At 48.3% G+C, this 16,451-nt stretch overlaps 1 protein-coding gene across 1 annotated transcript; it reads right to left on the bottom strand.

Annotated features, from left to right (window-relative positions):
• Positions 1–1,094: 1,094 nt before the first annotated feature.
• Positions 1,095–10,911, bottom strand: LOC123788166 (SEC14-like protein 3). Its single transcript, XM_045791350.2, has 12 exons — positions 10,771–10,911; positions 9,710–9,785; positions 9,402–9,445; positions 9,212–9,271; positions 7,967–8,155; positions 6,928–7,023; positions 6,219–6,279; positions 4,950–5,033; positions 3,297–3,403; positions 2,748–2,887; positions 2,484–2,653; positions 1,095–1,636 (listed from the first exon to the last, which is right to left on the bottom strand). Exons 1-12 carry the CDS (start codon positions 10,822–10,824, stop codon positions 1,515–1,517), a joined length of 1,203 nt encoding a protein of 400 aa, XP_045647306.1. The 5' UTR covers positions 10,825–10,911; the 3' UTR covers positions 1,095–1,514.
• Between the last annotated feature and the right edge of the window lie 5,540 nt (positions 10,912–16,451).

Here is a 16,451-nt window from a genome sequence, read left to right on the forward strand (position 1 = left end):
CAGCCTGGTCTTGGACAGCTCGTTCCCAAGGACCAGCCGGCTCTTTGGCTCCAACCTTCTCTGTGTAATTTGGAACCTCCTGGCAAGAGGTCCTGGGTCTCAAGCCAGTGTCTCCATGTCCCTGACTTGGAGCAGAAATGTCCTGGAGACCCAACTTCTCCCTCAGTCACCCAAAGCCACGGTTGCTGTCAGGGGGTCATGCTTCTCAGAGACCATGTGAACAGTAGACAGGGTGCTAGGCTTAGAAGCAAAGCCCTAGTCCATTTTGCTGTGAGTTTCCTTCGACAAACATCATGCCATTGAGTCCTGGAGGTCTCTATTGCCCCAGCTGCCCAATGGGCATAACACATATACTTTGCCCACAAACTGAGATTGGAGAGGGTGACACCCAAGACACTTCTACTGGAAGATCTAGGACAAACAAGTTAGGACAAACAAGTCATTCCTTCTCTTCTTCTTTGTGAAAGTAGGATCTGAGGAATTGGTATTATGGACAATTAAAAGCAATGTCTTTGGCGTAAAGAAAAAACAAACCATAGGTCTTGAATCTGCCACTTAAGAGTTATGTGATGTTGGGGGTGACTTCACCTCTCTGAGCCTTAGTTTTCTTATCCACTAGATAGCCATGAAAAGTGGCCCCAGGGGAAGGTTTGAGAGTGAAATGAACAAAACTCGTAAAGCACATGGTACCATGTGTGGTATGCAATAAAGCACTCACCAGATGATAGCTGAGACTTTTAAATTATTATCACCAGGAAGCAGCCAGAGCCAGATAGGACCTCCTTTGCTTTCAGTAGTTTCTTTAATTGCTTAAAATATAAGCTGTGAGTTCCAAGGGAAAGGGTTAAAGGTGGGAGTGATGGGTTGGGAAAGCTGTGTGCCCTGAGTCAGACAAAGCCTTATGTAGGCACCTCCTACCTAACCGAGGGGGCAGCTATTCCCAGAAACCTGGGGGCTGGATCACCTGGGTCTCCAGGAGAGTCTACCCCTCCCACAGCCTGGTCTCTGTCCAAGGTGCTGAATTCTACTGTGGGTAATCTCCTTCTTGTCCTGCACACCTGTGAATTACCTGTTCACTACTTTCATTCAACTTCGCAAGTATATATTGAGCATTTACTGTATAAGGAGTAGAAGTAAAAAGAATTTAGATATATCTGTAACCCAAGTGGCTCATAGCTCATAGGAAGAAATTCGAAGGCGCGCAAATGCCTTAGGAGAAGTGAGGACAAAAGCTAAGGATTCATTTTCTGATTTCTTGGATTTCAATGACATCACCTCTTGCCTTCACTTTGTTTCTCCCTCTTATGCAGTCTTGGCATCCTCCAAAACTGTGGCTCTCATACCGTTCCTGATCTGATCACAGCACATAAGTCTTCCCCAAGGCAGCTCTTTCTATACTCACTAATCTCACAGAGTCAAGAGGACTAATGATCAATTTCTGAGGGAAGGGAGACTGGTAGGATACAGATAGAGAAAGGAGAGAATCAAGGGTCTCAGAGAAGTGAGGGAGCTGCCTAGACAGGGGTGAGTTCCTTGTCATACTTTTGCATGCCCTCGTCTGGGAGCAGCACCTCCACAGTGAAGCTGACCTTCTTGGTGTGGACAAAGCTATAAGTGTTGTCAAAGCGCAGGACATCTGGGGGAACAGATGGATAGATGGGTAGTTAGGCCTGGCTTCACACTCCCCGTGTCCCTGCCCCAGCTACAGGAGGGAGGACGGGCTGTGTTTCTTACCTGCTATGTTTGCTAAGCTAGGCCAAGTTCCCCCACTCCTGTTCCCTTTCCCATGGGAACAGTCACCCTTAAGCCACATTTGTAACAGACACTGACCCCTTCTTGGCTCATGCGCAGCCTGGCTTTAGTTGCACCAATTGGCAATGAGAACAATGGCCAGTGCATCCCATTATCTCCACACCTGGACACTTGCATGATAGGGGTCAGGGGGCAGTTGGGAATGTCAAAGGCCTCCCAGCCCCTTGGATAAAGTGAGGTGCTAGGTGAGGCCAGTGCCTACCCTCTACTTCCTCACAACCACCCAAGAACAAGAGGTTGTAACCTCTGCTTCACAGGTGAGCAAACCAAGGGTCCAGATTGGTAAGACTTTGCCCAGAGTTATGCAGCTACCATGAGGCTGAGGTGGCACCTTGGCATCACACTCAGCTGTGTGGCTCTGGACAAGCTGATTTACTTCTCAGAACCCCAGTTTCTTCCTGGGAAATGTCGCACCTGCCTTATTGTCCCTTGCCCGTGTCCTGTGGCCCAAGTGCTCTCAGCCTCTTCAAGGCCTGTATGTTGCTAGCACTTGGTGTGTAGTAAATGCTTGAGAGTGTAGCCTGAATGACCAACTGTGTGAATGAATGGCACTAACCTAGGCTGTATGTTCCTGTGGTGGGGGGAGTTACTGCCCCTCTGTTTCCTTCTCTAAACCGTGGGACAGGTGGCTCCAGCCTTCCACAGCTGAGGCCCAGCCAGGGTAGACTTACAGACACCAGCTTCTGAGCAGGTGAGGCTCCCATCCTCAGGCACCATGTGGGCGTTGTAACGCTGGCTGGGGAGTACTTCTGTCATTTCCCCAGCTCTCTGCCGCTCCCCCATCTTGGTCTTCAGGAAAACCCCAAAGCCAATGTCTGCACCATCAGAGGAGAACTGCCACCTGGTGGGTGGGAGGGGGACAAGTTGCTGCTCAGACTGATGGGACCGTGAGGGTGTAAGACCAGCCAGAGAAGGGTTGGTGTCCTGGCCCTTACCTGAGGACACAGCCTGGGAACAGAATTTCGTATTCCACCTGGTGTGAGGAGCCACGATTGATCTGCACTGAGTGCTCATACTGAGTCTTCACTTGGTCCCGCACGTACATGGACTTGGGGATCTCCCCACCATAGTTGATCTGCAGACACAGGACAGAATGGGCTGCTTCCCTCTTTTGACCATTGCGTTGCTTGTGCTGTTTCATGCTGTTTCTCCTGCCTGAGATGCTTTCACTGTCTTCTGGAAGTATCCTGCTCACCCTGTCCTTTCCCCACCCCCCGCCCCACCCAGAAAGACTTCCCTGACCCTCCAGGGTCAAGGCCTCCTCTGGAAAATTCCCCTTCCAACTCATACCACAGAGTCAAATTTTCCTCATTTCTTGTTTGCCTGCACAGCTGCTGAGAGCCCAGTGATAGTAGGGGTAGGACTGTCTAGTTCAATACCTGGCTCACAGGGGTCTCTCCATAGACATTTGTGGAATGAATGAGTGGGTGAGAAAGGAACTCAGCTCTCCTCCTCTCCCCTCCCCTGTCTAGGGCCCTTCATACCTTAGTTAAACATTTAGGGTTCCCATCTGGGTCAGTCAGAGTCCCTCCAAACTGAGCGGGCAGTTCCTCAGGACTGATGAGTTTCAGCAAACCTTCCTTCCAGTTGCCTGTGGGCAGAAGGGTTAAAAAGTTGTTATCAGGCATGGAAGGGACTTGTCAGCCCCCCATTCCCATGGGGGACCTGAGCTTGGGGAAAACCCTACAGGGACTAGGCTACCAGAGCCAATTCCCCAGCCTCCCAGGCCTCAGGCTGCAGGAAGTGTCTTTCATCATTGCATTGCTATGGAAAAATGTTTCCTTTGAGCTGATGGGTTTGCACATTTTTTGAGGGTCTTCCAGTCCTGAATAGTGAAGGTAAGAATCATCTAATTGTCTCAAGAAGACTTTAAAGCCTTCAAGGTCAAGGACTTTGTTAGGGGCCATACAGCATGTAAGTGGCATACTCAAGACAGACCTCTTGGTGGGGAATGGATAGCCCTGGGCCCTTGAATGGACCATCCCCTTCTGTGCTGCTTAATCACTAAAGCCATAATGCTCATTACTGTTCTTCATGCCCTTTGCAAAGCTCTAAGTATTCTGGGTCTTATGACCAATCCAAACTATCTCCCCTGCCCACCCCCAGCCCCACTGTGGCCATGGGATATTCCTTGCTACCAGTGGGATAAAAGCAAAGACCACAATGCCTGGCATACCAGGGCCAAATGCACAGGGCCCTATGTGCCACCAAATAGGACAGAGCCCTGGACTTGGACCTGAAGTGTGGCATTACCCACACTGCTCCAGGATTTGGGGGGCTACCTTGTGATCCACATAGCTCTCTATCCCTGTGGAATGGGGCAGAGGCAGAGACTCAAACATCAGGAAGAGAAAGAAAGCGAGGATTTGTAAGATTCTACCCGCCCAGATCCTCAGATCTCCTGATTTGATGATCTGACCATTCTGCTTGCAAGAAGCTGTCTCCAAGTTCAAGGTCATTGGCTTGAGTTTAAGAACTATTTCTCTTCTTTCTTCCCTTTTCCTTACCATTTTTTAAAATAATGATTTTTCTACTTGTAAAAGTAATACATGTTATTATAAAACTTTAGAAAACATAAAAATACAAAAAATAAAATTAAAAAACCACTTAATTTCTTGCCATCCACAAATCAACATTTTGTTGCAATTTCTTCTAGCAATATATTTTTGTTTTTACAAAGAAGATGGTAATATCCACACCACTTTATAATCTGCTTTTAAAAACTTAATAACATTTCCCTTGGCATCAAATTATTTTTCATGGTTTTCCAATAATTCATCAAATGGATGCATTATTATTTACTTATCCAGTCCCTTCTTGTTGACCCTTCCTTCTCTGAATCACATCTCCTCTTCCTGCTGTTCTTCCTCATCCTCCTCAGCCCAAATTGCCTTTAGAAGCACTGAGGTGATGAGTATTGAAAGGAAAATGAGGCCTATAGCCCAGAGGTTGACTATCAACCAAACTGAAACTGATACAAGGAGGAAGGTGTGAGGCCTCAGTCACCAATGACATGGAATGAGGCAGAGATAACTGGATAGACTCTGTAGTGTAAAACACATTTCACCTCACTTTTGGGGAGGAATTTCTGACTCTAGGTGACACAAAGCTCAGGGGATAGAGCTAGAATTACTTACTTCCCAATACTACAATTTTTCTGCGAGTGTCTTCACTCAGGAAGGGCTTCATGAGGTTGTAGCCCACAGGGAACAGTTTGGTGGCTGGAGAGATAAAAACAAAGATAATGGAGAAGAAAATTATTCCATTGGGACACTCTCTTCATAATATTCATAGCCAATAATATGGAGGAGTCATGAATTGGAAAATGCCCTGCACCCACCAAACCATCCCCACAACTGGTCAACCAGCCAACAAGCAGCAAACTAACCAGCCACCCCGTCAATTATCCAATCTATCAACCAACGAACAAAACAGCCAATCAATTTACCCTCTAATCAGCCCACCAATCAGACCACCAACCAGTCAGCCAACCTACCAAATAACCATACAACCAACTAAAAAATCAGCCAACCAGAAAACCCATCAGCCTATTAAGCAACCAGTTAACCACACAGTCAACTGCTTTCTGCAGCCAGCCAACCATCCAAGATTCAGCCAAACACAAATCAGCCAGCCAACTAACCAATCTGCCAACCAATCTGCTACTCACCTAGCACCCAACCAAAATACCAGCTGGTCATTCAATCAGTCAACCAAGCTAACAACTGTCCATTAAATCAACCAACCAACCAACCAACCAACCAATTAACTGACCAACTAACTACCCAACCAACCACCAGTCATTCATCTAGACAGCCAACCAACTGGCCAGTAAACTAGACAACCAACTAACCAAATAATCAACAAAACAACCAATTAACCAGCCAACCATCAAACATCCATCCATCCTTCTATCCGTCAACCCACTCAACAACACAAATACCTACTAAGCGTCCGCATGGTTCCAGGCCTGTGAAGGATACAACAGAAGTGGAAAATCAGAGGCCCTGCCTTCAAGGAGCAGACAACTCAGGGAAAAACCAGGATGAACACACACAAGACAACAAGAGACCTCCAGAAGGCAGCAGACAGGAAGGGCCAGACTTAGCTGTTCCAGCTGTCAGTGCCACAGGCAGTTTGGGAATGGAGAGATCAACGGGGGTGGGAGAAATGAGAGAGGATTCCTGGAAGAGCTAGTATTGGAACTTCCTCTTCTTGCAGTAAGGCCAACCATAGAAATTACTATTGATGGAACATTTACTTTGTTCCAGGCACTCTAAGGGATTTGCATGCAGTCAAGCAACCAACCTGCCTCACTACTACCCAGGGAAGAAGGCACTTTTATTGTTCCCAGGGTACAAACGAGGAAATAGAGGCACAAAAAAGTGAAGTCATTTGTCACACACCTTTCACAATGAGCATGAACTTCAGGGTCTCTGGGTAATTCTCTTCTAGGAGGCCAAAGAACTGTGGAACCAAGAAAGAGCCCATCAGAGCCCACATCTCATCTCCAACCCCCATCGTCTTTGCAATCTCCCCTCTGGAGTGTCCAAAGGGCTAAGGAGGGATTCCTTTATTTCCATCACCTCCACTTGCCTCTGGAGGAGAGTTTTTCACTTCAGACTATTACAACCACACTCTAATAATAATAATAATTTTCAGAGTAAATCTTAAAGTAATAGTAGTATAGCAATAATAATGACCATTGTTTATTAAATGTTCATAATTTGTCAAGCACTGTGTACATACTTTATGTATCAACCCACTGGAATATCCCAACATCCCTTTAAAATGCAGAATATCAGTATTCCCATTTTGTAGGGGAGGAAACTGAAGCATGGGGGCATGAAGTGACTTGCTGGAGTCACAGAGCTAAGGATGACAGAGCTGAGAAGGTTTGGCAGAAGGTAGCCTCTATGGTCTCAGTGCAGTGTTGCCTCTGAGGCTTGTCTTTTGGGAAACACATTAAGGCCTTTGGGTCCTGAGTTGCAGTGCCAGAGCCCAGGAAGTCCACCCCCTTTTACCAAATCCTGGCTCTTGGTGAGCAACAAGATCACGGTAGACCATGCTTATCATTAAGGAAAGCAGGGGTTACCCAGGAGGCCCTCTCCTCACCTCTTGGTACACTTCCACCAGAGGTTTCCAGAAGTGCTTCAGTCCCAGGCCCTCACAGTCAAATATCATCACAATGGTCTCAATCTTCTTCCCCAGCTGCAAGGACAAAAGCAAAGACCAGTCCCAAGGTTCGGGGTACAGACTCAGAACTTAGGACATGGTGACCCTAGCATACGACCCTCAATGATTCTCCCAGTCCCCTACTCTGTCCTCAGAGAAACAAGTGGACAAAACTGAATGCATTTACCCACACATGCACCTACCCATCCATCCATCTATCCATCCATCCATCCATTTAACCATCCATCCATTAATTGGCCCACCCATCCATCAATTAACCCATCCATCCATTCATACTACAATTCAATCATCCATTCATCTCTCTGTTTGTCCATTGATATTTATTAAGCACATATTTTGTGCCAGACATGGCAAGTATACATATAATACTCTTGTCCTCAAAGGGTTCACAGTCTGCTTGGAGAGACTGACAAGCAAGCAGGTCACTATAAGTCTTGAGGTACGTGCTGCAAATAAACAGCACCAGGAGCTGTGGAGACACACTTTAACCCAGACAGGGACCTCAGAGAAGGTGACCTCTAAGTTTGGGACCTGAACGATAGAAGGGGGAAAGCCAAGGGAAGTGTGGGAGGTAGCAGTGTGCTGGAGGGTAGAGTTATCCAAACAGAAGGAGCAGTAGGGGCAAAGACACAGAGGGATTAACAGTAACTAGTACTGTTGAGAAACATGCATGAGGCTCTGTGTGCTGGGCCATACATTTGCATTATCTCATTTAATCTTTGCAAACATTATTCATTATTATTCTTGTTCTGTAGGTAAGGAATAAGCTCAGAGAGGTGACATGACTCTCCAAAACCACACAGCTAGGACGCAGCAGAACTGCTGAAATAGTTTGACCCCAGAGTCCTCTGACTGTGATAGCAGAGAGCACAGAGTGTTCTTGGGACTATGTCCCTTGGCAGCCTCACCTGCACCCAGCTGCGCCTCCCCCCCCTCCCCCGCTCAGCCTGGGCCTTACCCGCTCTGTCTGCAGGTCACACTCATGCAGGATGCGCTCGCAGTCCCTCATCTTGGTCTTAAGCAGGTCCTGCTTGGTGACCGAGAAGAGCAGGCCCTTTGGGTCAAGCGGCCCAATGATGTCGTACCACACCGGGCAGCCGTCCCGGTCATAGCCGCACAGGCCTCCAGGCATATACTTCTGGATCACCTGGGCATGAAGAGACACACAGTACTTGGTATTAGGCACCTTGCCATTATGCACCTTGGCATTATGAGACCCCCAGACTAGGCTGACCTGGCTGGTCCAAGCCTACACACAGCATGGTACAAGCACTGTCCCTTCCTTGAAGGGTGGCACTATTGTCCAGGTGAGAAAACTAAGGGACTCTGAGGGGAGGGCCTTGCTTAGCGTGAGTACATGGCAGAGCCAGGCCTCAGCTGGGCCTGGCTGAAGGCCTCTGGACTCCTTAATTCTGCCCCCCCCCAACATCTCCCACGTCCTTTCCATTGAGAGAAGTTGGGCTTAGTGATGGAAAACATGGCTTCTGAGGGTCAACATACTCGGTTCAAATAGAGACACAACTGCTTCCTTGCTATGCATCCTTGAACAAGTGACACTACCTCTCTGAGTCCCATGCCACTTCCTCTTCTGTAAAATGGTTTGGATAATCCCTCCCTTAGGAAAAGTCCCCAACATCATGTTGGCAAAGCACAGTGCCTGGCCCAGAGTGTATGCTCTACAAATGAATCTATGCCCATTGCTTTACTAAAGTGCCAGTGGTGGGACTGTTCTCTCCAACAACTTGGTGGGCTAAGTTTCTTTCCCACGCAGACAGGATGCTTTGAGCAAGGCCCTAGGGGTGAAGGCTCAGAGGCACAAGCTAACTGTGGTGGTAAAGAACCAGTTTCATGAATTCAAATCCCAGCTCGACGCTGGGGCTGTGGGATTTTGGGAAGCATGCTTAACCTTTGCTGGACCTCAGTGTCCTCATCTGTAAAATGGGGACAATTGTGCCCACCTCGCTGAGTTGTGATGACTAAATGAGTTCAGGCAGGTTAAGTTTTAACTCAGACCAGGACCTCATAAGCACCCAGGAAATACTCATAATTATTAGAGGAGAGGTGCCTGTAGGCCTGTGGGCAGTTCCATAGGCCTCTCGGGCTTGCTGCCCTTTACTCATGCTCCCCAGTGACCCAGAGGCTGCTTGAATGCTATGTCTGTAAAAGATTGGGGTGTGTGTTGGGGGATGGGGTGTTGGCTCACCTCTGGGGGCTGCCAGTCAAGGATGTGGTCAATGTCCATGGACTTCCGGAACTCCATGTACTGAAAGGGAGAGAGGTAAGGCCCTGTTGGGCTCCCAGGAGCTCCAAAGAGGGAATGGAGATGGGGGTTTGAGGTGCGGATTGCCCCCCACAAAACCCTTCCCAAATCTCCAGGGGTGGACAGGTCTCACCTTGCGGAGCATGGCCTCTGATTTCTGCAGGTCGAAATTCCGAGCTGTGTAAAGATGGAAGGAAGGTGTGAGGCAGAAGAGAGGCTGCCTTGTAGTCACTTTGTCCTGGTCCTGGGCTGTGAGGAGCTATGCATGGCACTGGGGGCCTGGGTAGGACTTTCCTTCCCTGCAACCTCCCCTCCCCTCGATCTGAACACGTGAAGCAAGACGGTGTGATTGGATCCTGAGACACAGGAGTGTTCCGGAGCAGTTGGGACCCGGCCCCTTTCACTGCCCCTCACCCTGATCTCCCCCACCTCTGCCCTCACCTCTGAGCCAGCGCAGAAGGAAATAGTCATCAGGATTGGGCAGGGCGGGCAACACGTCCTGCACATTTTCTCGGAACTGGAAAGGGAGATGCTGGTTAAAGTGGCTTTTGCACCGAACCTTGGCCCCCAGACTCAATAACTGTTTTCATCATCCCTTCTCTTCCACATGAAGTCTGGCCCATGACGGTGGAAGGATGGGTGGATGGATGGATAGGATGACAGATGGGTATATGGATAGATGGGCAGATGAATGGAAGGAAGGATACATCCTGAGTAAATTGATAGAAAGAAGAATGGATGGATGAATGTTTGGATGGATGAGTCGGTGAGTGGATGGAGAAAGAAGGAAGGAGAAACCAAAGGACGAAAGGAGGGAGAGATGGGTGAGTAGAGGAAGGACAGACTGGTGGGTTAATAGACAGAAGGGGGGTAGATAGACGGATGGGGGGGTGGTTTGGGAGGGTGGATGAAAGAAAGGGTAAGTGAGTGGGTAGGTGGGGGTAAGTGGACTGGAGCATGAGGGCATTCATAGCTTCTTCTGTGTGTCAGCCCACCGAGGCTTCTGCCTTTTTCATCCCATTTTCTACAAAAGCATGGTTAATGATTACATATTCTCTTCCCCATCAGCTGTGGGGATGACAACACACCCTGCTCTCTCTCACTCTAGCAGACAGGTCATCTTTCAGGGTCCCGGGGAAAGAGGGGGAATAGAGTCAGAGGGCAGACCATTAGCACCCTTCAGTTCCCACCTAAGGGGCCAGGGAAGGATGGGGAGGAGGCAGTCGTTGGGTAAAGCTCTCTGGTTCTGGCTCTCACACAAGAAGTCAAGTTTGAGCTGGCACACACACTATTATTGCTTGGATGTGGCACTTCTCCCTCAACCCCTGCCCTGGACAGAGCTGATATCACTGGCTGCTGTGGAACATGACCCTGGGTAAGGTGACAGTAAAGAGAAAATGTCAAAAACATGCTGAACCAACAGAGTGGGGCAGGGTTCCGGCCACCCCTCCCCCCTCTCTTCAGCCCTTTTCTTCGGGGACTCCAGGGAAAGGGGCTCTCACCTTGGCTAGGGTCTCCGCCTGCTTGGGGCTCAGGTCTCCAACTCGGCCACTCATGGTGTCTGGGTGAGGCTGGAGGAGTGGGCGCCACTACAGACAGAAACCAAGCCTGATCTGTGGCCCTACCCAGCTGGGGCCTTTTGCCCCCACTCCTGGGTGTGGCTCCAGGCACCTCCTTCTTGGCCAACTGTTGGATCGCACGTTACATAATTGGGATTAAGTGAGGTCCTGTGCTTGGCTCTGGGACAGGTCTGGGGGGCAGGCAGGCACAAGAAGGCATGCCAGAGGGCATGGGAGCCCAGGCTGAGTGCCTGTAAAACCCCCACCCGTGATTCCAGGCCTCCAGAAAAGAGGGGGATTTTAGGAGGAATGAGGATAACCCCCGTAGGCACTCTTTCTCTCCCATCATCAATCTCCCCATTTCCCTAATGAAGAGTCCCCACACCTAGGGTTCTGCAAAGGTCACCCCCTCCACCCAGCTCTGACTGGTAAGAGTCAGGGACTCTTCGTCAGTCTAGTGAACATTTCATTCAGTTTGTTGAAGGGGAAACTCACATCCTTTTGCACCAAGCGTCCATATTTAAGAAGAGACAGGCTGAGGCAGAGAAATGGAACTCAAATGTATCCTTGCTGAAGGTTTGTTTTTTCCACAGGGCTGACATTACTTTTCCTGGTGTCTCAAATCCTATCATGCGATGCTGGCCCTGCACCTTCAACATGGGGAAGGGCCAAGCACCCCCACCCTGTTGCCTGCTTTCCCATCCCTGAGATCATGAGGACATGAGGGTCCTTGTTGGGGATCCCACATTCCCTGGGCCCTAAGGGAGAGGTGGGGCATATTGATGGTCTTGGGGGCAGTGAGGGTGTTTCTTGGATTTTAAACACTGACTGATCAGTGAGGAGTGTCCACCAAGTATGCAAGGTGCTGAAGGAAGCGCAGAAGATTCCCCTGTCCTTTGATTTCTGTCATGCTGCCTGAAATTCCACCATTGGACCTGCCTGCAAGGCCTGGCCCTGCTCCCCATTCCCCTGTGAGACCTCCCTTTCAAGAGGACATCTCTGAGTGTCACTTGTCTCATTTATGGAATGACAGGGCAAGCAATGAAGCTATCAGTGCTTGCCCTGTCCTTATGCAGTTGGAGGGAAGATCTAAGGAGACATAGAGACTGTCAAGGCCATCACATCTGAGGGATTATTCTTGTCCAGCTGTCAGAAGCTCCAAGAGAGCAGAGGCACACTGTCAATGACTGTCTATAAAGAAACCAGGAGCACACCTGCTTGAGAGCACAGCACATCCATGTGGCCACATCTTTGGGACTTGAGGGGGTCCACGTGGGCTGAATCGACCTCTGGGCTAGCTCAAGCCACTCTGCCCAGGGCTCTCCCACGTTCCCTGTCTGTAGGCGTCCCCATCCCTGGGCTATCTTGAGACTTCTTTAGGCTAGCTGACGTTGGTTAGTGCTGGACACCTTCCTTGCTCTGGGCCCCTGATAGGATCTGGCCCACAAGGAGAAGGGGGGCATCTTTAGCCATCTCCCTCCGTCTGAAGCACCTGCCGGGGCGCAGTCAGGAACAGTTAGGTAACTCCACACCTCAACCACGCCCCACTTCACATTCCAGCCTCTTTCTGCAAAGCCGCTGGCTGCTGTCCACACCTACTTCCTACCAGGCTGGGAGCAGGTGGAGATTGGGTTCCTCCACTGCCCTCTCATTAGCCCCTAATCCTGCCTATTTCCCACCAGTCTCCTTTCTCTCCCTCAACCCTTTCATGTGAGGCGCCCCGGTTATCTCTAGGGACATCGGAGGCTGGACAGGGAGAGCCAGGAGGAGTGCCTGTTCTGCGCACAGCATCATCATTTATAGCCATCCAACTGAACTCTCTGCAAAGATGAAAATGTTTGGGGCACCTGGGTGGCACAGCGGTTAAGCGTCTGCCTTTCGGATCAGGGCGTGATCCCAGCGTTCTGGGATCAAGCCCCACATCAGGCTCTTCCACTATGAGCCTGTTTCTTCCTCTCCCACTCCCCCTGCTTGTGTTCCCTCTCTTGTTGGCTGTCTCTATCTCTGTCAAATAAATAAATAAAATCTTAAAAAAAAAGATGCATTTGGCTAAAAGTAATCAAAACCCCAACTAGCCAATGATTTAAAAAAAAAAAAGATGAAAATGTTTTGTATCTGGGCTGTCCCATTGAACATATTTGGTAGTCACTAGTCACATAGGAAAATGATTCATGAAACTGAGGAATTCAAGTGTGAATTGAATTAAATTCAATTTTGATTAATTTTGATTAATTTTATTTTAAATCACCCCATGTGGGTTGTGGCTACCATATTGGACAGTGCAGGTTTATTACACTTATTAAGGCTTATTCCATGCCAAGCCCCATCCTAAGTGCATTGTCTCATTTAAACCTCAGAACATCCATAGGGGTAGGGACCATTGTTAAGCCCATTTTACAGACAAGCAAACTGAGGTAGAGAGAAGTTAAGTAACATCCAGAGTTAAGCCCATGCAATTAAGCACTCTGTTGTTGCACTGTTAGGTTATCCCACAGTCTCGGCTCCAGGAGCTTCTGTCCTAATCAGGGAGAGGACCCAGGCACAGAAGTCACCCCAATGGGATGCAGGTAGCATTTGAGACAGACTTTTAAGAAAAGAAGGGTGGAGATTGGAGTAGAGGAAAGGGCATCCCCGGTGGAGGGAAAGTGCATGGGCAAAGGCTTGGAGGTGGGAAAGTGAAGAGCACGTGGAGCGGAACGCTGCAGTAAACCAGGTGGATTAGGTCTCTGTCTGCACGGAGCTCATAGTCTCCCATTTGTGGAGCATTTCCTCTGCACTGATCGTATTACATCATTATTGGACCCTTTGGAAACAGGTAGGGGTATCCCCATTTTACAAAGAAATGGAAGATCAGCGAGAATTAAAAAAATTTCTGAGATCACACAGCCAGGAAATGGGGAGCCAAGATTTGAACCCAAGCCTGTCTGATTCTGGAACCTGCACCAGATCCACACCTCAGCCCTGCCTTCCCTTGGAAGGCTCACTGTTGTGCCTGGAACATAGTAAGTGCTCAAAAAATGGTTTAAATCATCATCGTGTGTTAGGAAGCCTGGGTCCACACCCCTTGGGCTGTGGAGTGTCTTGAGGCCACCAGAATTAATTTCCCTCCTTTGAAACAAAGGCCCTGGCAAAGGAGAAACCCCAACCCACACCCACACTGCACACATGTCTTCTCCGACTAAATCCCCAGATTGTGTTTAGCTCTTAGTTTGCCAAACTCCCAGGGGACCATGGCAACAACCACAGAAGCAAACAACGGCAGGGGAGCAGACAGGGCCACCCACGCCACACCCTGCAACCCCTCCTTGTAGGTGGTTACGAGGAAATGTAAAAAGGCTGCCCCTTAGGCCCCTCGGGCCCCAGCGTGGTCACATTTCTGTCCACCCTCCCCTAGATGGTTCATGCCAGAACCAGTTGGGCCAGTACAGAGGGGGCCCAGGAGAAGTTTTTCTACAGGGTGAGCAGGGTGAGTGTTGCTGGGAAGAGGTGAGTAGGGAGGGTTCAGAGGGCTGTAAGGTGAGGTGGGGATGGCTTGAAAATAGGAGCTGGAAGGGGATTTGGGGGTGCCCTACCAGAGATGTAATGATGCTCTGGGTAGCATCCTGAGACAATCTACTTTCCATCTTTACTCTTGGGTAGTTTTGTCTCCTTCTTAAATTAAAAAAATTTTAAGGGTTATAATTCACATACCATAAATTCGCCATCCTTCAAGTGTACAATTCAGTGGTTTTCTTAGTATATTCACAAAGTGGTACAACTACCACCACTGTCTAATTATAGAACATTTTCATCACCCCCCAGAAAACCAACCCCTGTACCCATTAGCAGCCATTCCCCATTTGCTGCTCCCCTACTCCAGCCGCTGGCAACTCCAAATCTACTTTCTAGCTCTATAGATTTCCCTGTTCTGGATATTTCATACGAAAAGAATCATAGAGTCTTTGGCGACTGGCTTCTTTCACCTGGCGTAAGGTTTTTAAGGTTCATCCATGTTGCAGTGGCGCTGTCCCAGCAGTATTTGTCGAAGAGATGATTCTTTCCCCACTGAACGGTCTTTGCACATGTGTCAAAAGTCGCTTGACCATAGATGAGTGGATTTTTGGACTCTCAATTCTTTGCCTTTGATCTGTATGTCTATCATTACGCCAGTACCACATTGTTTTGATTCCTGTAGGTTTGTATTAAATTACATTAAATTTTGAAAGCAGGAAATGATTCATTCCACTTTTCCAAGATTGTTTGGGCTACTCTGAGTCCCCCGCATTTCCACATGAACTTTGGGATCAGCTCATCCATTTTGGCAGATAAGGCGGTTGGGATTTCGGTAGGGATTGCACTGAATCTGTGGACCGCTTCAGGGACTAATGCCATCTTCACAGGATCGAGCCTTCTGGAACATAAACATGGGTGTCTTTTCACATGTAGTCTTTAATTTCCTTCAATAGTATTTTGTGGTTTTCAGAGTACAAATCTTGCACTTCCTTAGTTAAGGTCATACCTGAGTACTTTACTTTTGGATGCTGATGTAAATGAAATTATTTTCTTAATTTCATTTTTTGAATGTTCCTTATTAATGTATACAAATGTAACTGAGTTTTGTATATTACTCTTGTATCCAGCAACCTGGCTGAAATTGGTCACTCTAATTTTTTTGCTGGTGTATAGTCCTCATTCTTTAATTTCCTTTTGTGATCAAAAAATAAAATTTAGTATGATAACAAGGACAATGATATTGATGGTACTGTTGCCTCTGATGTCTGTGTCATGGAGTACCAAGAGCCACCAAGAAGTCAAAACCCTTGCTGGAAGAGACTCCAAAGAACCCTGAGTTGGTGACAAAGTGCTGGTCAAGTTCATAGGCTCTTCCCTTCCTTCTCTCATACGCTGCTTATCACAGGAATGGGATGCTATGGTGATAGGAACATGGGGGAGGAGAGTGAAGGAGGCTGCAAAGTGGGGGAGCTGGGCATATCCCTTCTCACAATACCTGGGGCACCCTAAGGGCATTGAGGGTTCCAAGTTCTTCATGCCAAAGTGGTCTCTGCTTTTATTGCCATCCCTGGGAAACCTGGAGGGCCCCAGACGACTGTGGGGGAGGCTGAGTCTGGGGGTGACCACAAACAAACCACCCAAACAGCTGTAATTCCTCTCCCAACACTGAGCAAATAATCCCCAAATAGTTTAGAAATGTATGATGCTGAAGCATAGGCCTGGGTGCGTCACCTTTAATGTTCTGTGTGATTTTGAGTCTCAGTTTTCTCAACTGTAAATTGGGGCTAATAACATCCTCCTCTTATAAGGCCACTGAGATGGTTAGAAGCCAGTAACCACCCACCACCTGGCACACGGTAAGTGACCAATAGTGTTGATTTTTTTTTAAGTTTATTTACTTTTTTTTAGTAATCTCTACACCCAATGTGGGGCTCGAACTCACAACCCCGAGATCAAGAGTGACATGCTCCTCTGATTAAGCCAGCCAGGAACCCCGATAGTGTTGGCTTTTATTTATTATTATTATTATTGTTGTTGTTGTTGTTGTTGTTGGCTTTTATAGTTATTGTCAGGCTGGTCACCCAGCCTACCATCAACTCCAGGATGAGGGCACAGCCAGGTGAGCCCATCCT

This window comes from Ursus americanus, chromosome 30, assembly GCF_024610735.1.
Source record: "Ursus americanus isolate L20-20 chromosome 30, mUrsAme1.1.p, whole genome shotgun sequence".
Lineage (NCBI taxonomy): Eukaryota > Metazoa > Chordata > Mammalia > Carnivora > Ursidae > Ursus > Ursus americanus.

Bases quoted from the DNA above. Each gene is read 5' to 3' on its own strand.
- LOC123788166 (XM_045791350.2), bottom strand. From the start codon at position 10,824: ATGAGTGGCCGAGTTGGAGACCTGAGCCCCAAGCAGGCGGAGACCCTA. The intron at 9,786-10,770 runs GTGAGAGCCCCT...CTCCCTTTCCAG, and splicing joins AGGCGGAGACCCTAGCCAAG to TTCCGAGAAAATGTGCAGGA. The intron at 1,637-2,483 runs GTAAGTCTACCC...CTGTTCCCCCAG, and splicing joins CTGCTCAGAAGCTGGTGTCT to ATGTCCTGCGCTTTGACAAC.